Source organism: Geotrypetes seraphini, chromosome 9 (genome assembly GCF_902459505.1).
Source record: "Geotrypetes seraphini chromosome 9, aGeoSer1.1, whole genome shotgun sequence".
Lineage (NCBI taxonomy): Eukaryota > Metazoa > Chordata > Amphibia > Gymnophiona > Dermophiidae > Geotrypetes > Geotrypetes seraphini.
This window is the reverse complement of record NC_047092.1, coordinates 33,029,970-33,055,031: the sequence shown is the minus strand read 5'-3', so window position 1 is coordinate 33,055,031 and position 25,062 is coordinate 33,029,970. Positions and strand designations below refer to the sequence as shown.

At 42.9% G+C, this 25,062-nt stretch overlaps 1 protein-coding gene across 1 annotated transcript in view; it reads left to right on the top strand.

Moving 5' to 3' along the window:
- The first annotated feature begins 2,988 nt into the window (after positions 1–2,988).
- Positions 2,989–25,062, top strand: part of NAMPT (nicotinamide phosphoribosyltransferase) — a 59,007-nt gene continuing 36,933 nt past the window's right edge. The window contains exons 1-5 of the mRNA XM_033959280.1: positions 2,989–3,232; positions 10,252–10,408; positions 15,537–15,640; positions 19,540–19,668; positions 19,917–20,075. Of these exons, the coding sequence (XP_033815171.1) occupies positions 3,179–3,232; positions 10,252–10,408; positions 15,537–15,640; positions 19,540–19,668; positions 19,917–20,075 (603 nt within the window). The 5' untranslated portion in view covers positions 2,989–3,178. The remainder of the gene's footprint in view (positions 3,233–10,251; positions 10,409–15,536; positions 15,641–19,539; positions 19,669–19,916; positions 20,076–25,062) is intronic.

Here is a 25,062-nt window from a genome sequence, read left to right as displayed (position 1 = left end):
GATTGACTGGCGGAATATTTTCTGGGGAATATTTTAAAATTTCAATCAAAAATTTTCTCAACATTTCCATAGAAGACACACCTAAAGATTTTGGAAAATTCAGGAGACATGCTTAGAGCCTACGATTATAGTTTTCTAATTGTTCCACTTTTCTAGTAAGCATTATTTTATCTCTAACTATTCCAGTGGATAAAGAATGCAGATCTTAAACCTTTTCTTTAACTTGTTGAACCTCAAATGCGAATTGTTCATTAGTTCCTTCAAGTTTCCCTGCCAAAGTATTTGCTGTTGTTACAAGTGTTGTGATCTCCTGGGAATACTTGTCGACGGATGTATTTAGCTTTGAGAGCATTCCATATGCTCTCTAGAGTTACCAATGGAGATGATATTGTAGGAAGGGGAGTAATCATTCCCCCTTCTAAATCTCGTTGTTCCCCAGTGGCTCCGACTGCTTCCGCCTCTGCAATGGGGTTTCCCTCACGAGAAAAGTTTTGTGGGACTCCTCCAATACTGAAACAGGAAACTCTAGGCGTGGTGGAGGAACAGCCACCGGGGGGAGGGGGGAGAGAGAGAGAGAAATCTCCCAGTCTAAGTCTTTGGTTTCTTTTTGCTTTGTCATGCCAGACACCGCTCCGGTTCCAGTCAGGGAACTTCCAGGTACGGCCACATACTCAAGAATTGTGCATTGTACAGGGATTGATGTCCCAATTGTAGGGGAGTCAATTCAGATTGTCCCCTTGCGCTTAGAGTGAGGCATAATGGTATGTAAAGCAAATTTGAGGTTCTCCGTAGATCACAGTTGTGGATGCCGTCCCGGGGCTGCCGCTCGCCAGTGCTAACCTAACCAGCTAAGTCAATGTTCAGCACTGAGCAATTAAGTTACCAGCAGCCAAAGATAGACCTGCTATTTACATGGTCAGATTTGGCTGCTAAACTTAGCTAGACAGCACTGCATTCATGGTGGAAAATGTGAGTCCACCAAAACCCTACTGTACAATTGGGTAAACTAGGCTGTCATGGGGCTTCTTTCTCTTATATAAGAGCATAAGAATAGCCTTACTGGGTCAGACCAATGGTCCATCAAGCCCAGTAGCCTATATAAGTGATAAGTAGTAGTACCGGTAGTAGTAGTAGAGAAAAAAAAATTAAATCTTTAGGGATTGGAAAGTATCAGCTTTGGGAAATGTGCATCTTTTCTGTTCTTATGTTTGGTAGAGTACAAAAAGAAATGTGTTTGTTTCTCTTTGTAGTACTGAACTACTTATACAGTCTGGCTTTCTTGGGGATTTCCATCTCTGCTTTTGTCTGCAAGTTTCTGTTTTGGGGTTCTGTATTCTGTGAGTCTGTTTATGTTCTGCTCGTGCGATGAAGGATTCTGCTAGCATGTAGAGTCTATGTAGGAATCTAGCTTGTTCTAATTTACCTATAGTAGGTGTATGGGTGCTCTAAGGCCTGGTGTGTTGTCTTTTTCACAGGAAGCAGTTTAAGGGCTGTAATGATGTAGTAAGTTTACTTCAGGGGCAATTTCTCCAAGTGGGTTAGTTTTGAGCATACTACAGCAGGAATGAACCTCACTCCAAAGCCATGGCATGTGGAGCATGCATGATCTAAGTCTGCTAAATAGGTTCTGAGAGTCTATAGCAGGGTTTTCTGTTATTTTGCAAAGTGCAAAGAGTGTGGGCTGTCTCTTGATCTAACATCCGGATACTTTCAAGTGAACATGGACAAGGCTGACAAAGAGAAAATGATAGTGACCACAGCATTCGGATTATCTCAATAAACCAGGATGCCATTTGGGTTAACAAATGCACATGCACCAGTATTATTACAATACATTATGCAGGGTGTGATCAATGATTATGTCTTTTGATATCCTTCTGCTACATCACAATTCAAATACTTGCTGTAAAGGGTGCATAAGCACAGAACTGGTTTCTATGGGCAACTAAAACATATCAATAATAATAATAATAATAATAACAGTTTATATACCGCAGGACTGTGAAGTTCTATGCGGTTTACAAAGATTAAAAGATGGTACAAATTGACTGAACTTAACAGGATGGAAGCTAGTGATTAACAGCTCAAGGGATCAGTTATTGAGGAGAAAGAGTTGTACGGGTCAGCTGCCTAGATACTTCAGGAACAGATATGTTTTTAGGCGTTTCCTGAATTCCCCATAAGTAGTAGGCCGTAAGCAATTGTTCTAGATCTTTACCCCATAATGCTGCCTAATGTGAGAAAAGGTATTGATGGTGTGTGCAAACCATTTGTATGCACATGTACAATTGATATGTGCATGCAAAAGATTTTAGCTCAGATACAAGGTGCACATTTACAATAAATGAATGAGCGATTGCACTGAACCTCTCGATAAGAACATATGGGGACAAGGCAAAGAGTGAATCCTATGGATTTCCATTAGAAAGCATGGAAATCTGTGGGATCGACAACGTATTTACAGGGTCTCATGGATTCCAGACCATCTTAAATGTCACTCTCTTCTTTTTTTTTTTTTTTTTTTTTTTACTGTCGTTGCTGTTGTAGTCCTAAAATTCCGGTAAACAAGATCCGGGTAGTCCGGAATCCAAGGATACCCCGGATCTTTCAGAATTTCCCGGCTTTTTGCGGCAGTCAAAAGAGGACGCAGTGTTCTTTAGCTATTTATAAATATATGAAAGCTGATCCAGTGTATTAAGTGGGCTTACTCAAAGCAGGAACGATCCCAAGAAAAGCAGAGTGCTTCCCTTCCCCTCCCTGAACCCGGGGTTAGGCACAACCCAAGATTAAAGCGCCCGATCCTCTTTACCGTCATCGAAGCTCCCCTCCTTTTCCCAAAAATCGAAACTGCTGAACCTTCATTTCCATGGAAACCGTGACGGGCCACGACGCACGCGCACATCTCAAGCTCTCTCTCTCTCTCCCCCCCCAACCCCGCAGCCTCGTACGTAGAAACCTCTACTCACCCGCCTTTCGAGGTGACGTCACAAACCAGGGCCTCGCCTTCGCCGAGCACGCCTTCGCTCCTTGGCTCGCCGATCGTCGCTGCCCCCGCTGACGTCAGAAGCGCCGCCCCTCCCCCCCATCGTCCGTCTCTGGCACTGTGGACGGCGGCGGCGAGACTGGAGCCTTTTAAGCCGCGAGCGAGCGCCGAGGAGCTCATTTACCGAATGCCAAGATGGAGTGCGGCGAAGTCGAATTTAATATCTTGCTGGCTACCGATTCGTACAAGGTGAGGTGGGGGTTGGGGGGGCACGGTGCTGCCGAGGAACCGAGCTGTCCGCCGCTGCCGTGACAGGAGCTGATACCAGGAGGGTTTCCCCCCTCCCCCCACTCCGGTGCGGAGCTCGACGTTACCAGGCCAGAGGGGTCCCGGGGACGGGAAGAGGGCCGGAGCTCCTGCTGAATGTCATTGTCGCCTGCCCTCCTCCACCTGAGCCATAAGAGGGGTGGGTAGGGTGGTGGCAGCCCTGTGCTCTGTCACTTACTGAAGGTCAGTCTGTGAGAGGCCGGGGCAGGCGACCCCCCAGGGTATCTAAGGTGGTGGTGGGGGGGGGGGTTATTTATGTTTTTTTATTTTTTGGGGGGGGGGTCTAGGATTTTCAACTGTACTTCAACGTATGCTAAAATAGCAGTAGTCACCTTTTATTCTCTTTTAAGATTTACGCCGCTCCCACGTCCCAAGCGGTTTAGGGCATTTCCGAGACAGCAGGCAGGTGGAGTCCTGAGGAGCCTCGTGTCGAAACCCCACGCCGGCCGCTTTCGTGTCTCTTCGATCTGTAGGTTGGATTCTGCTATATTTAGTCCTCTCGCTGGGGTTTGTTGGGTGTTTTTTTTTCTTTTTTTCTTCTTTCTCTGCGCTTGCTGCAAAACTTTGCACTTAATAAGGTCACAGGACAGAGCAACAAGGGTGGGTTGGGGGGGGGGGAAGTTCTTGCCCAGTAGTCTGCTTGCATTACCGCCCGCAGCCCACAGTTTCTACTGGAAGCGAAGTGGAATAGAAAGTGAAACTGGAGGCGGCGAAAGGGAATGGAAAGTGGAGCCTGGGATCTTCTTGCAACATATGCAAAATCGGATGCCATTCCTACAAAAAAAAAAAAAAGGAAAGCCTCTGTAGTCTCAGAAGTGCAGAAAGCATATACAAGTCTGTATTACAATGTGAGTATTAACACCCAACTAGGCCCTGGAGACAACTAGATTCTGTGTAGGTTGCATAATGGCAATTTGACGAGCATAGGGGCTCTGCATTTTTTTTTTTTTTAACAGCTTATTTCTTCAGTGGTCTAAGTTGAAGAAGCCACCTATGTTTTTTGGTTAAAGGTCTTAAATTTACTCAACAACAAGGTATTGAAAATGTAAAAGTAATCACTGCAAGCAAACCAACTTCCTAAAGAAGGGATGGAAAGTCACAAAAGAGAGGATGCAGAAAAGAAAGGGAGAATGTGTCGGATGACTTCATTCCATGGTGCTAGAGAATGTGTAGCCATGATATCTGAGATCATTCTGAAGGGAGTGACAAGCACAAGCTGCTATTAGGTACAAAAAGTGATTTGTGTATATGAAAATGACCCCAATGAACTATTAAAGTGAAAGGGGCAGGCAGAGTCTCTGGGAACCAAGTGTTTACTATTCAAGTTACTGATCTAAAAGGAAAATGCTGCTTTATTTTGTCATTAAATAAAAATGTAATAGTGAAGGTGCTACCTAAGATCTTAGTGTTTGAGGTCTTTTTTCCTTACTTGCCTTTTTTTATATACTAGATTGATCTAATATATAATACTTAAGTAAATGTGGCTTGTTTTTGAGGTGAATTTGATTTCATTTATAAACGACTCTCTAAAATATTCTTAGACGCCAATTTGAAGAAAATAAATCCCTCTTATCTAGCAACACCCTTGAAGTGGATCATAGAAAAGCTAAAGGAGTACCAGAAGAAGCTCTCTACCTGTGCTTCATGACTGTGTTGAGCATGTCAAGCTTTGGGAAGTACTGAGTGAGGTAGTAGTGCCAGTGCACCTGATCAGGTTAATCGGATCACTCTAGAAACATAGAAAGATGACGGCAGAAAAGGGCTATAGCCCATCAAGTCTGCCCACTCTACTGACCCACCCCATTAAGTCTGAGTACTAATGACCTAGTTCGACCTACTACGACCTACCTAGATCGACCTACTACGATCAAGAAGCTACAGTGCAAACCCTGCTGACCGAGAGTGAGAGAGACCTCAAGAAGTTGATTCTGAAGCTGAAAGAAGAAAGCAAGAAGATGAGTCTTTACCTGAATATCACATAAAGATCAACAATGAAGAAATAGAAGTGGTTGGTAGCTTCATTTTCCTTGGGTCCCTCATTGATCACAGTGGCAGTTTTGACAGCCGAGATCAAGCGTTGATTAGCACCGGGGCATGCAGCCATTGTGAGCATGGACCAAATATGGAAGTGCGAGGATGTCTCTGTCACCATCAAAGACTGATCACTGCCATTGTGTTCCCAATCGCAACATATGGCTGCAAGAAATGGACACTTATGAAAGCAGATAGAAGAAAACTCGATGCCTACGGGCTGTGGTGCTGAAGAAGACTTCTACGAATCTCATGGACAGCTAGGATCACCAAAAAAGATGTTCTTGATCATATAAACCCAGAGTTGTCCCTGGAAGGCAAGATTACCAAAGAGAAACTGACCTATTTTGGACATATGATGAGAGCGAATTCAATAGAAAAGGAGGTGCAACTCAGAACAGTCGGTGGTAAAAAGCAAGTGCATATATTGGAAACTATATGGTACATTTGCTAGTATGTCTCTGGCTGGGGGCATTTTCTTTACAGGGACAAACAATTCTTGCACCTCTAATTTCTAAACCTGTCTTCATTTTCTTTCCAAATACCTCGGAAAGAAAAATAGACATTATCAAAAGTAGAAAATATTTGTATTTAATAGATATTTAGACTACCTTTTTTGTATGTACAGTATTTCTATTTTATAAACCACTCTGGGTTAACTTTTTTTTATGGAGAGTGGCATAGAAGTATAAAACACTTCCTTCATTAATAGTTGCTGTTTCTACTGCCAGGAACTTACATGTGGGGTTAAACTGTAAAAAAAATATATCATCTTAAATCTGACAGTGGCATCTAATGGTCTGGTTATATCATCACAATTGGTACGCAAACAAATATTGTTTGTTTGAAAAAAAGAAACCATTCTATTCAAGTCTCCTACCCCTCCCTGCTCTTTCAGCTCCAGGTCACAGACTAACAGAGATATATATACAGGTTGGAATGAATTCCATGAATAATGCTCTTTATTTTTTAGGTATTAGTGGCAGGAGGAGTGAACGTCTTCTCATCTCTCCTATTCCCTTTTTTCACTGTATTACCTACTTCTTCTATTTCTTCTTTGTTTTCCTGACTGCTTTTCTAGCATTTTTACTGTTCCAAATAGTATTGCCTATCTTTCTCATTTAGGATCCCTTTTACTAAGCTGCATTAGGTGCTAATGCATGCCTAACACAGCTTAAAATGTCCCTTAGTAACTGCCAAATGTACATGCTGTATGTGATGGGGGGAGGGGTGGAGAGAAGGCTTGTGGGCCGGCCACTGCATGTGCCATGGCCCGTCTCCTGTGTGGAGTTGCTGCTGGGGGGAGGTGCAGCAGGTGTTCAGACGGAGACTGGGAGGCATCATTGGCGGCAGCTGCTTCAGCAGGAGGCAGGCAAAGATGTCTGGGAGGCAGGGTGGGAGGCAGGGAGGGAACCCTGGTGGCAGCCAGGCTGTGTACCCCCAACAGGTAGCCCATGTATCCCCAAATGTACATGTACTGCATGTTGAGAAATACTGCACTACACTCCCTCTTTCAGTCAAAAAGAAATGCTAGAGCAACATGTGCATCCAGAAGCTGGGTTTACTAGAACCTGTAATCCAAGACAAAACAAGAACTGTTCCATATGCAACTATATACATGAAATGTGATCTTTGAAAGTATTACCTCTTTACTCTGATAGACAGTGTTTCTAGCACTCCTTCCTTTCTCTTCTGGTCACTCGCTGAATATACTGTAAGTACTATTTGTATTTGCTAGTATGGTTTTTATGTTTCAAAGTGGCCTAGAACAGTGTTCTTCAACCTTTTACACCTATAGAATGGCAGAAATAAAATAATTATTTTGTGGACCGGCAAACTACTAGGACTGAAATAAAAAACAAACAAACAACGTTTCCGCCCTGTCTTTGCAAGCTTGGTCCCCGCAAACCATCTGATCCCATCCACATAAGCCTCAGTTATGATTTTATATTGAATGTATTTTATTAAAGTATAAAAAGAAACAATATTCTGTACAATTGTCATTTTATAAATACAAATAATACAGAGCAAGGATCAACAAAACCCCTGTCTCCCCTCCCCTTCACATATATCCCCTCTACTATCAAGAAAACTGAATAAGCCAAATTATTACAGAATGCTACACAGAAATATCATGCTAACAGAATATCGCAGTCACACATGACAGGAATAGGGTTAGGGGAGTGCAACAAGGGCAACTGCCCCCTGGTCAGAGAGAGCCCTAAGCCACTGCAGGGGCTTTGCAGTCCCCAGTTATGTCTAACACCAGCTGTAGCAGGGTATATATTTTAAATTTGATATATTCTAATCACAAAATAGAAATAAAATTATTTTTTTCTACCTTTTGTTGTCTCTAGTTTCTGCTTTCATCTTCTTTTCACTCTCTTGCTTCTAGCGCCTGCCCTGTCTCTTCAATCCCCTGCCCATTCTCTTCAATTTCCTGTTCGTTGGAGCAGCATGGATGCCCGTCAGGTTTAGAAAGTTGTTCAACTATAAATTTTTTGCAACGCCCTGAAGCAGCATTAATGCACAAAACATGCATGTTGGCGTTGGCGGCTTGCTGCTCCTGGTGTTAGCTTGTTCAGAACCAGGATTGCAAAAAAGATAAGTCTAATCCAGTGGTCTTGAACTCAAGCCCTTTGCAGGGCCACATTTTGGATTTGTAGGTACTTGGAGGGCCTCAGAAATAAATAGTTAATGTCTTATTAAAGAAATGACAATTTTGCATGAGGTAAAACTCTTTATAGTTTAAAAATCTTTCTTTTAGGTTAAGTCTTAATAATAATATTGTCATTTATAGCTAAAGAGACAGATGATCGAGAAACTGTTTTATTTTACTTTTGTGATTATGATAAAACATACCGAGGGCCTCAAAATAGTACCTGGCGTGGGCCACGTGTTTTGAGACCACTGGTCTAATCCAATGTTCAAGTATTTATCAAATACAGGTTCTAAAAACTATAAAATTATAAAAATCATATAAATGATTATAGTGGTACAGGAGTCTATGAGGAAGCATTAGCGGTAAACTAGCCCCTTGACCCAATACTTGATGTATTCGGGGTGCTGCTTCTGATGACTCATAATGCACCACTAGATAAATTGTTGTGAAGGATCTCTGCAACACATTTGTGAGTGATTTGCATTAGTTGACGATTTTTGGCTTAATTGCAAATCTATAGTAATAATTTTCAGCTGGTTTAATTGGCTGTCTCTTCAATCCAGCATCTGCCTCTTCATCCACTGTCTGCCATCTCCCCCTTTCATATGGTATCTGCCTTCTTTCTATGCCCCCTATCTCCTTTCCATCCAGCCTGTGCCCCCCTCTCTCCTTTTTACATGATTCATTCCAATTTCACTGCTCTCTTCAATTTTATATTTCCTACACCAGATCTAGCATCTTTGTCCTTCTCTGCTTATTTCTCTGCAGACCCCCTTCCCAGCATCAATCTCTCTACTTTCTCATTCCTGTTTCTCCCCTTTCCCTCATCTGATCTCTCCTTTCCACCCTGGCCTCTTCCCCTCCTCTAATCTCCCTGCCAGTTGTTTCCTTCCTTTTTTCCTTCTCTCTTCCCTCCTCCTCCTGTCCAGCAGTAACTCTCCTCTTCCCTTTCCCTCCTCCCCTCACAGCAGCATCTCTCCTTCTCCCTCCCTCCAGGTCCGGTAGCAGCTGTCCCTTTATTTTCCCTTGTCCAGTAGCTTCCCTCCTCCCCTCCCAGCAGCATCTCTCCTTCTCCCTCCCTCCAGGTCCAATAGCATCTGTTCCTTTAATTTCCGTTGTCCAGCAGCTCTCAGTACTTGCCAGTGCAGCAATTCACTAAAGCAGCCTTGGGTCCTTTGATGGGTCACGCCGCCTCTGATGAAAGAGGAAGTTGCATCATCAGAGGCAGGCCATGACTCAGCAAAAGCCCCAAGGCTGCCAAAGTGAATCGCTGCGCTGGCAAGTACCGAGAGCTGCTGGGAGGGAAGAAAGCTACTGTCGGAGGCAGAAAATTACAGACCGGCAGAAATTGCGGACCGGCAGGAAATGGCAGCTCGTAGATCTTGCTGGCCCTGTGCGGACCGGAAGGAATTTTCTGTGGACCGGCGGTTGAAAAACACTGCCCTAGAACACAGCTTGATCTTGATGTCTTGCATTCCACTTGTGGGGTGGGAAGCCGATTCCCTGGTCTAAACTTCTTCTTCAAAAAGTGCAGGACTTATTTATACTTTGGTGCTTGTTTGCCCTGTGTTCCCTTTTTCAGGTACTATGGCCTGCGTGGCCAGGGTTCTCTTCCCTCTTTAAAGTACACAGACTGGGGGGGTAAAAGCTAAACCGGTTCCTCCAGTGGTATCTTGGTACAATGGCTAGGGACTGTAAGCCAAGATCTCTCCTGGACAGGGTATTTATAGGAGTCCTGTTTTCCCTCCAAAGAATGGATTGTCCCATGCTGTTGAACAAGCGAGGAAGGTGAATTGAAAGGTCAGAGCGGTTTCTCTTTTAGGTAGAGGGTTGAAAGTTCTGAGATTGCTTTTAAAGTGGTTTTAATGGTATTGACCCAGGGTTATGTAACAATAAGCCAGTCTGCCTTTTTTTTTTCCTATTCTCTTTCCTGTGCATTAAGGTATGAATTTTCTGTATTGTGTCAACATGAGCGTTATATTGGAGTACGGTATAGCTTTTGACATAGCTCTGGAAATTTGAAGGGGTGGGGAATGTATTCAAGGGTGGGCAAGCATTATGGAGTTTCCAAAAATTAAATAAAATGTCATGTGTTCAGCTTGACTGACATATCATTGCCAAACTGGGACATTTTTCTAGGATTAAAACTCTATATAAGAGGACTCTTGTTCATGTACATCTTCACTATTTATTTGCAAGCTTTTTGGAATTTTTGCAAGGTCTTACTGAAGTTTTTTTTTTGCTGCAGGTTACACATTATAAGCAGTATCCACCCAATACCAGCAAAGTTTATTCCTACTTTGAATGCAGAGAGAAAAAGACAGAAAACTCCAAATTCAAGAAAGTGAAATATGAAGAAACCGTCTTTTATGGTTTGCAGTACATACTTAATAAGTACTTAAAAGGTATTGTTTTGTGATTAGTTTTTCCAGTATTAGATACTACTATAACAGTGTTTTTATTTATGCAGTTAATACTTTATTTTAAATTGATCTGATGTGCTGCAAATAGTTCATAATATAAATGCTTTTTTTTAATGGCTGGTTTATGGTCAGTTTAAATGTCTACTGTAAAAGTAGTACAGTAGAATATAAAACCTAAGAGGTAAATTTTGAGACTTGAAGAGTCTGTTTCAAGACAAGTTGCTAGATTCACTAACCCCCCCAATTCTGCATCCGATCCATGCCCGATTGCATGCAGGCCGACAAATTCACAAAAGGCCTGCATGCAAATGGGGACGATCATTGACATGCCCCCAACTGACTGAACGGATCGCTAGAGCCCTGACAGTGGCAGAAGAAGCAGCCTCCTGTCACTGCTGTCAGAGCTTCTGTCAGCTCAAAATTTTTTTTTTTTAAATCGGGCTGATATTTTGCATGTTTTACACAAGCAAAATATCTGCCCGAATAAAAAAAACCTCCCTCCCCCCCCATTAATTTCCTGCAGTGTTCTGTAAAATTCCAGTTTTAGGCTAGCATAGATAAAAATAAAGAATTAAAAGCTGTTTCAGACATAATAAACAAAATCCAATTAAAAAAAAAAAAATTAACCCCACCCCCCTCTCCCGACAAGTGCCCCATCCCCACTCCCCGAACCCTCCCAAAAATGTGCCCCGCCACATAAAATTATGGAAGGAGGGTTCTCACTCCCTCCTGCCATCGATCCCACTTTGGCTTCCCTTAACCCAATAAAAAACCAAACGTCAGTAGGGAGGCCAACACCCTCCTGCCATCCACCGGATTCCCCTCCCCATTCCCGTTCCCTTCCCCACCCACTTACCTTGAACGGAGTAGGAGGGGTGCTCAATTCCTCCTGCTCCAGTGCCTCCTGCAATGAGTCTGAGGCCATATGATGCACGGGGCCTATGGCCCTGATTGGCTGAGGCGCCTGGGGCTCCTCCCTTGAGAGGGGGGAGGTGAGGCACCTCAGCCAATCAGGGACTTCCTTAGTGAGTACTCACTAAGGAAGCCCCCTGATTGGTCAATCAGGGACTTTCTTGAGGTACTCACTAAGGAAGTCTCTGATTGGCTCAGGTGCCTCAGGCTCCTCCCAAGGGAGGAGCCTGAGGTGCTTCAGCCAATCAGGGCCTTATGCTCCGCCCCGTGCATCATATGATCAAGGATCTTAAATCTGCCCAAGAGTGACATTGTTTCACAATTAGCGCCCCCCCCCCAAACTGGTAGGGAAGAGTTGATCCAAGAAAATACTCAAGCCTCCTTGCATAGCAGCACACCAGCCTAGTATTTCACTAATGTATAAGTACAGGATTGGTAGTAATAAGAGAAATACATAAAGAATGAAACATCACTAGATATTGTATAGTACTTTGCAGTTTTCACAAGTAGGCTCAAAGATTAAAAAAAAATCATCTGTATGTACAAAACTACTATTTGTTAACATCTCAGTGCTACAGGTAAAAAAACCCCAAATAAAACGGGCGGTTTTTTGTTTTTGTTTTTTTTAATCCTCTGCTACATTTGAAGAATTTAGTGGTAGTGAAATACATTGCCAGGACTTGCATAATACTTTATTTGGGTCAACTTTGAAATTTTACATATTCTTTTGTATTTTTATAGGACGAATTTACAATATGACAAACTTTTAAGAGTTGGTTGGTTGGTTTTGTTTTTTACCAACATGTTGAAAAGAATTTGGAGCATTGAGATTAAGCATCAGATTAATGCATCTCAATGGCCACGACTTTGGTCTTGGAGGTTAAAATGCACATTGTCAGCTTCTATGAGACAAACTTGGTTTTTTATTTTACATAGAGCTTTATGGACCCCTACACGTTTACATAGAATAGATAGCTCTAAGTCTAATAGATGCTGGCATTGTCATCTTGAAGCAGGGACATTAGATCATCTTTTATTCTATTGTCCATTCATATTAATATTTTGGAAATCAATTTGGCCTCAAATTAATAGGATGTTAGAAAATCCGATAGCCTTGACATATGATACGATTTTGTTTGGTACTGCAATGAGAGCTCGAAGTCAAATTTAATCAAATATCAATAAACTTTTATTTATATTGACTGGAGTAGCAGTACAACAAATTACACATAATTGGAAAAATTATGACAGATTGAATTATAATTTTTGGTGGAACTCAGTTTGCCATATATATAAGATGGAGCGTACATTTGCAACACAAAAAGGATATATGGATAAGTTCAAGAAGATTTGGGGACCATTAACAGATTTTTGCAATGACTGATTTTAATTTTTTCCCATAATAAGATAATGGTTAAAGAAGGGAGGGAGGGAAGGGGTAAAGAATTTATTCTCTTTATTATACATTATAAAAAATATATCATAATGAATGATAGTCTTATGAGAAATTTACGTGATAAAGGGAGGGAAAAGGGTTCATAATTAAATAATAATTGATAAAATCATTACAATATATATGTTATATAAATTCATAAGAAAAATAATATAAAATATGGTTTATATAAAATACATTATAAAGATATCAAGTGTATTGTTAAGATAAATGTATGGAAAATTTATAACACTTGTTGATATGTGAAAAAATCAATAAAAAACTTATAAAAAAAAAAAGAAAAGAATTGATGCATTACTACAGCTTTTGTTGACCCTTATTAATTCCACCTATCCAAGTGGATTAATAAGGCAACTGGATGAAAGATTTATCAAAGGAAAAATCCAGTGTTGGTCCAGAAACGAAGTCATCTTTGTTGCTGATTGGGCAGTGGGATTCGAATGGAGTGGGATTTGAATGGGAGATCTGAAAAGCGTGGAGGGGCATAATAAATAAAAAACGTCTAAGTCCCCTAAACGCTAAAAGTAGAAGCAGGGAAAATGTCCATTCTCAAAAAAAAAGTCCAAAATGAGGTTGTTTGTTTATTTATTTATTTTTTAAAGAATGGCCTACCTCTATGTTCAACTGTTTAAACATATATATATAATCCGAGTGGTATAGAATACAATATCAAATATAGGTAGCAAATTCCACTCAATAGGAGAAGTGCACTTAAATGTTTTAAATAATAAGTAATAAACATAGGTTCACTAAAGTAATAAAATACAGGTTTTTAGGCCGATGATTGGAGCTAGGAGCTGATAAGCTACGCTGAATTTCCCAGTCTGATTGTGCGTAGTAGGCTCCATCTCTGAGGCTTTTTCCTGTTTAAGTGCACAGCTGTTTAAACACCCAGACCACTACGTCTACACTTACAACACATTACCAACCAAAAAAACAGCCTAAGTCCCAAACGCCCAAAACCAGACATTTTAGGTGAAGGAGGGGCCAGTCCATTGCCTAAAAGAACACCGGTTACAGAATCCACCCCCCCCCCCAGCAACGATTGCAGCAGGAGAGATGGCTCATCTCCCCTGCTGCGATGACGATTGCCTGAACTACCACCAATCGCGGCACTTCAGAGTGAGGATCGCGGTATGAGAGATGAGGCATCTCCCCTGCTGCGATTCCACCCCCTGAAGTGCCGCGGTTGGCAGCAGTTTGAGGGATCGCTATCATGGCAGGAGAATGAGCCAATCTCCCCTGCTGAGATGTGACCCTCTCCCCCCACACTAAAATACAGGCAGGAGGGAGCCGAACCCCTCCTGCCCCGGCGACCTCCCACCCCCACCCCTCCTGAACCGATCTGGGCAGGAGGGAGCCCAACCCAGCCCATGTGCCTAAGGCCCTGCCCACAGGAGCCCTGCTTTGGCCGGGGCCTGAGGCAACTGGCCCAATCAGGCAATAAGGCCTGCCATTTAGTGGATGGCAGGCCTACCGGGTGGACGGGCTTAGGACCCGTCTGTCAGTCCAACAGATTTAAGGTAAGGGGGGTGGGGGAGTATTGCGGTGTTCTTGGTGGGGGGGGTTCAACATGGGCAGGAGGGGTTGGGCTCCCTCCTGCCCATATCGCATGGAGGGGGGTTCATCGGGGCAGGAGGGGTTGGGCTCCCTCCTGCCCGTATCGGTACGGTGGGAGGGGGTGGATCGCGGCAGGAGAGATTGGCCATCTCTCCTACAGTGATGCCTCATCTCTCCTGCCGCGATCCTCACCCCAAAGTGCCGCGGTTCGGGAGGGATTGCCATCGCGGCAGGGGAGATGAGCCATCTCTCCGGCCGCGATCATTGCGGTGGGGGGTGGGCAGGTTGCCGGGGCCACTGAGTTGATCGTGGCAGCTGTGATCAGCTCAGCAGCCCCTTTTCGGCATTTATACCTGTTTTGACTAGATCTAAGTCAAAACGTATAACTGCTGATTAGGCAACCTGTTACACCTTTTGGTTATACCTGCTGTACGACTCATCTTACACCTTTTCCTCGCCTCTAAATACGCCTCTTTTCGCTCTTTGCGTTTAGAGGCAGGGGAAAAGCCTAAGCTGGTTTTAGATATGTGACCAGTTAATGCTACTATAAAAAAAAGAACAATAGAGATCAGCATCTGCATATCCTGAAAGCCAAATTGATTAAGTGTACTCCAGGGCATAGCTAAAAAGCACTGACCAGAATATAATATTTATTCTGCTTTGGAGTATAATTGTTTCTTTGTAGTTTGTTTTTTTTTGGGTTTTTTTAAGATAAAGAAGTCCCCATAGTGTGTTAATTGTATATCTAGGTTCACCGGAAAAGTGTTTATAGAAGATTGGGCCAGTCTCAACTTGCATGTGCATAAAGTTCATGTGAGATGAAAGCTTCAACAATTTATTCATTGCACAGTATATTCAAACTCAAATATTTTGAAATAAAATGGAAAATGAACCCCCCCTTCCAACTTATTTTGAAAGAAACTTTAAAGCTGTGTCATCCCAAGATGTAGCAACTTCTGGAACAAGAGTTACTGAGTTTGGGTCCTAACATGATCCATATTAGCCAGCATTTAAAGCAGAAAATGTAAATGAAGGTTCTAGAAACTGCATATGTAATTTTCGGAAGAAAAGGAAAGTGCTTACTGTCTTCAACATGTACAGGACATTTCTTGAAAAAATTATGTAGTTTATTTTGCTTTTTGTAATATTTGCGTAAAGATAAACTTAATTTTACCTTTTTTTTAGGTCAAGTGGTGACGAAAGTGAAAATTCAAGAAGCCAAAGAAGTCTACAGGGAGCATTTTCAGGATGATGTTTTTAATGAAAAAGGTTGGAACTATATTCTTGAGGTATGAGGGTCAGTCTTCTTAATAGTTTCATTCTGAGTCACATAAAGTGTGAACTGTGGGGGGGGGGAGGAGTTGCTTTTTAAAGTTTACAATAAAAGCACACTTCGGAAATATATTTTACAAAGAAGAAAACAAGTAAACTTTACCCCAACTTTGTGCTTCTTGGTCCCCAAATGAGGAAAGAAACCAAGACTAAGGAAAATAAATACCATTGAAGCACAGGGCATGTAATTACTAGTGCTGTCTGATTCACTTTCCCCCCAAATCGGACTCTCTGATTCAGTGAATAGCCCTCCCCCTCTCCGGTGAGGCCCAACATATCTCCAGGGCCTGCTAAAGCAGCAGCAGCGGTAGACAGCTAGCAGATATAGGCTCTGAACAGGCTTATTCATAGCCTGCCCCGCTGGGGGCCTTCCCTCTGCCATGTCACTGATAATGCAGCAAAGGGAAGCCGTGGTGGGGCAGTCCATCATTCAGAGCCACTGCATCCATCATTCAGAGCACTGCCGCTGCATTAGGAGACCCGAAGGTATGTCATATCTCGGGAGGGGGGGAGTTCAGTCGATTGGGAAGTGCTGCACAGGGGGATGGGGGAAATGGAAATCTACTGCACAGGGGGAAGAAAGGAAGAATTGTTTTGATATGGGTTGGAGGAGAGGAAGGAAGTGCAAGAAAGGGGTGAGGGAGGAATCTTGCATATGGTGGAGGGGAGGGAGACATGCATGGAGAAGAGAGAGGGAAAAATGTTGGACATAGGGCTGGAGGGCAGGGAGAAAGAGAGATATTTCATAATGATAATGGAGGGGAATAGAGAGGTTTGACCCAGGGCAGAAGGCAGGGAGAGAGAGAGATGATAGATAGTGGGAAAGAAATGTTGGATATGGCAATGAAGGAAAAGTACAGAGATGGAAGATGACTGGTTAGCACAGAGTAAAAAGAAAGCGTCAAATAGACAGGAGACCCTGGTGAGCGAGTTATCAGAAGACAAACAGAAACCAGAGCCTGGGACCAACATGATTTGAATAATAAAATGACCAGACAACAAAATGTAGAAAAAAAATAATTTTATTTTCTATTTTGTGATTACAATATGTCAGATTTGAAACGTGTATCCTGCCAGAGCTGGTGTTAGACAGTGAGCATGAGCTAGGACCTAACAGAGAGAGGAAAAGACTGTTTATTTTGTGTTCACTACATCACTGGCATGGGGTTGGAGAGAGCAAAAGGTGGGTGTAGAGGCTAAAAAAATAAGCCCACCAGGATTTTGAAAAAAACACCCAACTGGAAAGGAAAATCAAATGGAAAAATCTATTCAATAGGCTGAATCGAATCAAATTTTTTTTCCCCTGAATCGGGCAGCACTAATAATTAACCATGAATATAAAGTGAAGTAAAAATTAGGAGAAGATAGGGACCTATTAACAGATGATCACCCCAGATATGTTTCCATGATGACTAATTATAGAAAAATCTCAATCAAATTAACTTTCAATTTAGATTTGCTTCAAGGAGAAAAAATAACTATTGCACATTTGCATGGTTACCTCAGCTGAAATGTTCCTTTTATTGATTGTACATGCTGTCTCAACCCAGACATTGATGTCCTATATATTCAACATCTTAAAATCCTAAAAAAAAGTTTGAAGACATGATCTTGATCCCATGGAAATATACATGTTTCGATAAGGGTTGCCTGACTGATAAATCTGTTTTTGAACTTTCCAACTATCCCATTAGATCCAAACTATCCCTTCAGCCCTACAGTCACTTCAATTTTCTTGAGGTATTTTATTTTTAGAGGAAAAAATGTAATAAGTTTTGTATGTTAATAGTTTCTGTGTAGAACCTATACATAAAAGATGCTTCATAACATTGCATTCATATTTTATATGCTAACAAGTACTGGCTGGTAGAAGAATATACCTTTTAAAAAAAAAAATAAATCCTATCCCTTCATTGAATCGCACTTCATTCCTTGCCCTGTCTCCATCCCTCCCTCACATGTCTTTGATATACAGTTCATCTCAAACCCCATCTTAGCTAAATGTTAATGTTACGTTAGCCCCAGCAAATTGTGGAAGGGGCCCCAATGTCCTCATATACCGTATATACTTGAATATAGGATGAAATTTTTGGGCCAAAAATAATGGCCCCAAAATGGGGGTTTCATCCTATATTCAGATCATCAACCTGAACCCCTCCGGTCGATACGGCATGGAGGGATGCTCCCTGTCTCCCATCCTGGCTGACTATTTTTTTTTTTTTTTTAACCACCTCCTGTGCTTACCTTTTGCGCCATTTTTAATCCCTAGTGGTCTAGTGGTGTACGGGGCAGAAGCGATCTTTCTGCGCCCTGACCCATGCTGAGCCTCTGTCCCCGGTTCCCATTTCAAGTCCAGCGGTGCACCTGACAGGGCCGAGGTCTTTGTGCTTGCTGCTTGGCCCCTCTTTGCTCTCTGAATGGCCGCCACCAGCCTGGCAAGAAAGGGAAGAGGGCTGGGTGCAGAGCCTGGCAGGTAGAGGGGCTGGGTATAAAGCTGGGGAGGGTAAGAGGGAGGGGACACTGGGTGCAGATCCTGGCAGGGCATAGCATGGCCCCCATCTTGTATTTGAGTCAACCATTTTTCCTCCTTTTTTGGGGGAAAATGGGGGTGGTCTTGGACTGGTATTCGGATCGACTTATATTTGAGTATATATGGTACTCATCTGTGACCTTTTGTGCTGGCCACTTTTCATCTAACCCTTCAATTGCGTTGTTTGCATCATCCTTTCTTAGTGGATGCTTCTTCATCTAATGCAGCTGTACATATTTTCTCAGTCCTCGAGGACAGTGATATCAAAGCCTTCAAACAGCACCTCCCCCCCTCCATACAGCCCTTTTTTTATTTTTTTACTAACACAGACCAAGCATAAAGTTTCATCTCACAATGTCTACTCGTGCCACTTTCCAAAATCTTTGCAGCTGCAGACAGCAAACAGTTATGTACAAAAGATCCTTTCTCCATTAGTTTGCTATTTCTGCGAGGTCCATTATTTGATATTTGAGAGTCCACATAGCAGTGGTGGATTGATCTGCATCTTCCAAAAGTTGCCCCTACTGTTAACAATGTGCATTCAGAATGTAACCCTGAGTATCCTTTGTGGGTTTTACCCAGTTCCTATTGCCAGTATAAGGTCATAGCTTCCAGCTGCTATATCTGCTTCTTCTGCCACCTATACATCATACCACTGCAAAACCAATTCTTTTCTTCCCTTCACTTACCTGTTGAATTTTCTCAACTAATTCTCATTCACCTTGAATGACTTCTATATCCCATTTGGCTTGCAAACAGCCATCTTAAAAAGTATGTCTAGAAATGGGACCAAGAAATGTCAAAATATTCCTGTAACTGCAAATGAGTGCATGTACCTTCATTATACAGATTTTCTAATTGTGCTTGTTCTTTTGAATATATTTGTATTGCACCCCCACTACTTTCTAAAAAAAAAGAACACCTTCCAGGTGGTACAGTTGGCAGGTACCAGAAAGCTTTTATATAAGTTTTAATAACTTATAGTGGGCAGTTCACTGTCTCCTTGTCATCCCAGTCTTTTTTTTTTTTGTACTCCTTCCCATATAAACTGCATCTGCCATACAAAGGTGTTCAGTCTGGCCACTCAATTTTTAAGAGCCATAGATTTGTATGTAAACATGTTTTTACATATGAAAAATGCTTTATAAGACCTTTTTAAAGCTAGATTTATTAAAAGCATGCTACCATGTTACTATGTAGGTCCAATTTCATACATAATTTTATATTAATGTACGTTAGTATGCACCAGCACTGCAGCACACTTCACTGAATATAATTATCTAATTGGATAAATGGCTAATATTGTGGTTCATCTGTTTTGATCAGAAATATGATGGACATCTTCCCATAGAAGTGAAGGCTGTTCCTGAGGGCAGTGTCATTCCGAGAGGAAATGTTCTCTTTACAGTGGAAAACACAGATCCTGAATGCTACTGGCTCACAAATTGGATTGAGGTCTGTCTAAGACTCCCATTATTTTTGTATTTGGTTTTGAAACAAGTTATGGTATTTTTATTTTTTTTATTGTTTTCTGGGGCAGTTGTGACTGTTAATTGAGAATTTTTCTACAGTCTTAATCTAAATTTACACTGAAAATAAAATTGTGTTTTGTTATGTGGCTAATCGTAGTACTTCCGAATACTGCGATCTCTAGTATTTGTATAGCCCTGCTAATGATTGTTTTTTTTTGTGTTTTTAAATAGACTATCCTTGTTCAAACTTGGTATCCAATCACAGTCGCTACAAATTCCAGAGAGCAGAAGAAAATTTTGGCTAAGTATTTGATGGAGACATCTGGGAATTTGGATGGATTGGACTATAAACTACATGACTTTGGATACAGAGGAGTTTCTTCTCAAGAGGTAAAAAAACAGATGCATGACAAGTGCTCTTGATCATTCATTTATGTACTTTTTGTTATAGTAGCCCTTTTGCAGTTGGCAAAAGTGACTTTCGGTAGCCTGTTTTGGTATTTTAGTCCTTCAAATGTCTTTATAGTAAGTGGTTTTAATTTTAAAGCATGGCTAGGTAGTGCTATAGTACATCTTAATTCTAAATTCAGAAGGAATCTGTTAATCACACTGTCTCCAGGATTCCCTGCTTTGTCACAGGTTTTGTGGAATTTACGTTATGTACATATTTTACAGTCCTTTCAGGTATGTTTTCCTATGGTTTAAAGGTTTCCTAGAGAGTTTTACCTATCAGGTTTGTAAAGATGAAAACTATTAATTTAAATGGAAAAATACATGTGGAGGAGTGCTGCCCGATTCAGGAAAAAATATTTCAATTCGATTCATACTACCGTGTTTCCCCGATGATAAGGCAGGGCCATCAAATAAGACAGCCCCCCCTTTTTAGAAAAAATTGTAAAATAAGGCACCCCCCCCGCAAATAAGCCACCCACCGATACCTGCGCTTACCCGAATCGGGTGGTACGGTGGGTGACTCCGTGTGGTCCCTCTGTCTACCGCGGGGATCGGCAACCCGCGGCTCCAGAGCCGCATGCGGCTCTTTTCCACCTTTGCCGTGGCTCCGGTAGTGTGTCACGCAGGCATGCAACTTACAAGTCCGGCGTCGCGGCGGGAAATAGCCATGCTGAGCAGTGAGCTCAGCACGTACACAGATGAAAGCCTTGCTTGCTGATTGGTCCGGCGGCCGTGCCGCCGGACCAATCAGCAAGCAAGGCTTTCATCTGTGTAGTGCTGAGCTCACTGCTCAGCATGGCTATTTCCCGCTGCGACGCCGGACTTGTAAGTTGCACGCCTGAAAAAGAAATCATCCTGGCCGGGGTCGGTGTCATGCTCCGGAGATCTACAGCCTTCCTATCTCCCTCTCCCTTCTACCTGCTTCCGGCCACATCCCCTGCTCCGCGGCTCTCTTCGGCAACTCAGCAGCAGCGATCGACACAAGCTTCTGACGTCGGGGCCTACCCTCTGCGAGTCCCGCTTGTTTCAACTTCCTTTTTCCACAAAGGCGGGACTCGTAGAGGGAAGGCCTCGATGTCGGTAGCTTGTCTTGATCACCGCTGCTGACAAGTTGCTGAAGAGAGCCGCGGAGCAGGGGGGTGTTGCCAGGTGCAGGTAGAAGGGAGAGGGCCAGATGCAGGACTCGTGGGTGAGGGAGCAGAAGAGAGAGAGAAAGAGAGAGGGGAGGGAAACAAAAGGAAATATTTCATACTGGGCTGGGCCGGAGTGGAGGGAGGGTGGAAAGATTCTAGCTACAGGGTGCAGTAACAAAGGAAAAGGGGGGGAAAGCTGAAAATGGAAATAGTGACACAAAGAAGAGAAAGGGTAAGCAGGACCTACTGAATAAGGATAGAGATACAGAGGGGACATGAAAGGGTAAATAAGGCATCCCCCCGAAAATAAGCCCTAGAGCATATTTTGGCCTTCCAAAAAAAATAAGACAGTGTCTTACCATCGGGGAAACACGGTATTGAATCGATTTTTCAAAACTCCTACCTGTATGTGCTGCGATTCAGTGGCAGTCTTAACATGTGTTATGCTTTACCAGGTTGTGTCCCACATCATGTGATATGACAGATCAGGATAGCATATAGAAAGGTCAAACTAAAAGAGGGATTAAAAGTGGGTGAGAGGGAAGTGTCAGAAAGAAGATGTCGCCATAGGAAAGAGGCACAAGAGTGCAATGATGCATGATAAGTGAACAGTGTCGCAGTGAATGTTTAGTTGGTTTCTTTACATTGTGTATGATGGAAGAACTCTGTTCTCTCATTCTTTGTTTGAGTTGTTCAGCTCTTATAAGCCAAGTGAGGCTCAAGTAATTGTTTCTGTACTTTGCTAAATGTGAAGGGCTGCATTTTGATTAAAATTTTTAATCATGACTAATTGCAATCTATGGGGAAAGGGTAGGCTGGGGACCACACTTTTCCTCTCCCTTCTCCCCACATTAGATATCCTACCTTTGCTGATGGGGATGCTGAAGCCCTGCCAGTTAAAGAAACCCATTGCCAAAGCTGCCGCCTTTCTCCTTTTTGCTGCCTCAAGAGCAAGGAAGTCAGCAGGGTACCTCCAGCCGCTGATACCAGCACTCCCAGAGCATGCTCATTTCATGCATGAGCTGAGCATGTTTGGGGAGTGCAGGCATTGGTGGCTGGAGGCATGACATGACTTTTGCTCCTGAGGCAATATGAGAGGGAAGGAGGTGATTCTGGCAGTAGATTTTGTCAGTTGATGGGGCTTCAGCTACCCCACCAGCCATTAAACAAATACTGCAGCTTTTGGATGGGACCCTTCCCCAAAGGAGGGGGGTCTAAGTCACCAAGGGCTCCTCCCCAATATCTTCCTTTCTCCTACCCCAGGTCCAACTCTCCCTACCCTCTCCCTCACCCGCCAGTCCAATACTTTTTTTTTTTCCCTTCCTTAACAAAGGCCCATTCTCTCTCTCCCAGCCCTGTCTGTGGTTCTCTTAATTCACTCTCCCTCTACCCACCCTGGCCCTCGCTTATCTTTTGAAGCCAGTCTTCAACCCTGCTGCATGAACAGCAATTGTACTGAAAGGCTAACTGCAGTCTGCACTGGGCCTTTCTGTCTTGCCCGGCCCAGTGCAGACTGACACAACTTTCTTTTTTTGAAGGGCGGGTTGGGTCAGAGGCTGCAGGACCAAAGACTGGCTTTAGATGGGGGGGGGGGGGGGGGGGAAGGGAAGACAAGAGGTGGGCTGCATGTCATTAATAATCACAATGTATTTTAATGTGCAGCCCTAGTAAATATAGTAGATCAAAATACCAGGGCACTTCAATATTCTAAAAATATGCCCCTGTGCTTTTTAAAATTATTTAATATTATGCTAGTAGACATAAGGGATGATTAGAGGAAAGAGTCAATATGAGCTCTAAGATTTGGATGATTTCAAAAGTTAAGGACATTTTTGTTCATGTGAATGTATTGGTACCCGATCATTTGTATTATGTAGTGTAATAAAGTGATTACAGTATACTGGCTTGATATACTTCTTTTTGTAGTAGTGTTGGATGTAATGTCTTGGTGCCTTTTTTTCTATGCATGTATTTACTGTAAAGCATTGGATCTATTTTCTGCCCTCTGACTGCTGGGCAGGAGGCTGCTCATATTTCTTCTCAGCTGTTCATTAATTCCTTTTAAATGGATGGGCTTCCAGCTAGGTGCAGAGATGTTATGACTTGCAGCCCAGTATAACACTATAGCACTATTAGTAATACAGGATGATTTAAAGAATTGCAGAAAAGAATTTGTTCATTTCCTGCACCCTCCTACTTTAACTTGCCACTGTCTTCAGGTATGTTAATTTTGCATAAAGTCGTGGCATAATAGGTTGAAGCAGAAGACTTACCCCCTCTTCTAGGAAACTGCGCTGAATGTCCCGTGCTGCTCCCGACGCTCATAGGAACTCTATGAGCGTCAGGAGCAGTGCGGGCCATTCAGCACGGCTCTCTGCACTAAAAACCGCTAACGCGGTTTCGTAGAAGAGGAGGATAGTCTGCATGACCACTTTAGTGGCAGTACCGTGCATTGCCAAGCAGAATAGAGCTGTCCAATTCAGGCAAAAGTTATTCAATTTTTTTAAAATTTAGCTGACGGGTTTTATTTTGCAGCCTCTTCACTAATAGTGCTACCAGACACACACAGCGTTGCATCCTCACCCACCCCACCCCCTTTTGCCCTTTCCAACCCCATGCTGGTGCTGCCAAATGTAAACAGAACACACTTGTTGGGTCCTAGCTCTTGCTCACTGTGTAACACTGGCTCAGGCAGGATACACACTTGAAATATGATGTATTGTAATCTAAAGAATAGAAAATTAAATTTATTTTTCTACCTTTTTGATGTTGGTCCCAGGATCTTTTTTGTTTGTCTTCTGTTAGTTCGCTCGCCAGGGTCCTGGATTGCCACCGTGAAAACGGGATACTGGGCTAGGTGACCATTGGTCTGACCCAGTAAGATTATTCTTATGTTCTAATGTAATATTGTCCAGAACCATAATTAAAGTTCAAGAATAGGCAGAGAGATACTATTTCAAACTAAACACCGAAAATAACAAACTCTAAACCCATGTAATATTAGTCTGACAAAAGGAACCAACAATGAGAGAACCTCCAAAGTACTGGGAGTCACCCTTGATAGATCATGTTAACAGCTTAGTCTGAAAATCCTTTCTTATGCTACAAAAACTAAGAAGCACTACAGAATACTAGTGCAGTCAGTGATACTTTCACTATTGGATTACTGCAATGCTCTACTGTCCGGTATCTCCATCAAATTACTGGTAATGAAAAACTTCAACCAATACAAAACTCATATACAGTGGTGCCTCGCATAACGGACGCCTCGCACAGCGAACGCTGCGCACAACGAACTTCAGGTCTTGCTTCCCACAACGAACTTCGTTTCACACAACGAAGTCGCCCGAGCTGCATCCTTAACTGCCCTCTCTCGGCGCTACATATTTTAAACCCCCCTGCCGCCGCCACCGCATATTTTTAAACCTCCCCCCGCCGCCACCGCATATTTTTAAACCTCCCCCCGCCGCCACATATTTTTTTAAAAAAGCCACCACTGCTGCAACTTTCTCACCCGCTCACTCGAACTGGTGGTCTAGCAAATTTCCCAGCCAGAAGCGCAGACAGAGATCAAGAGCAAGCCTTCTGTGCTACTGCCTGGGCCTGCGCTGATCTCTGAATGGCTGCAGTCAGCTCTCGCGGGACTCACAAGAACTAACTGCAGCCAGCTCTCGCGGGACTCACAAGAACTAACTGCAGCCATTCGGAGATCGGCATGGGCCCACACAGGCGTGCAGAGGAATTGCTCCTGATCTCTGCGCTTCTGGCCTGTACGCCACTGGCTGGGAAAG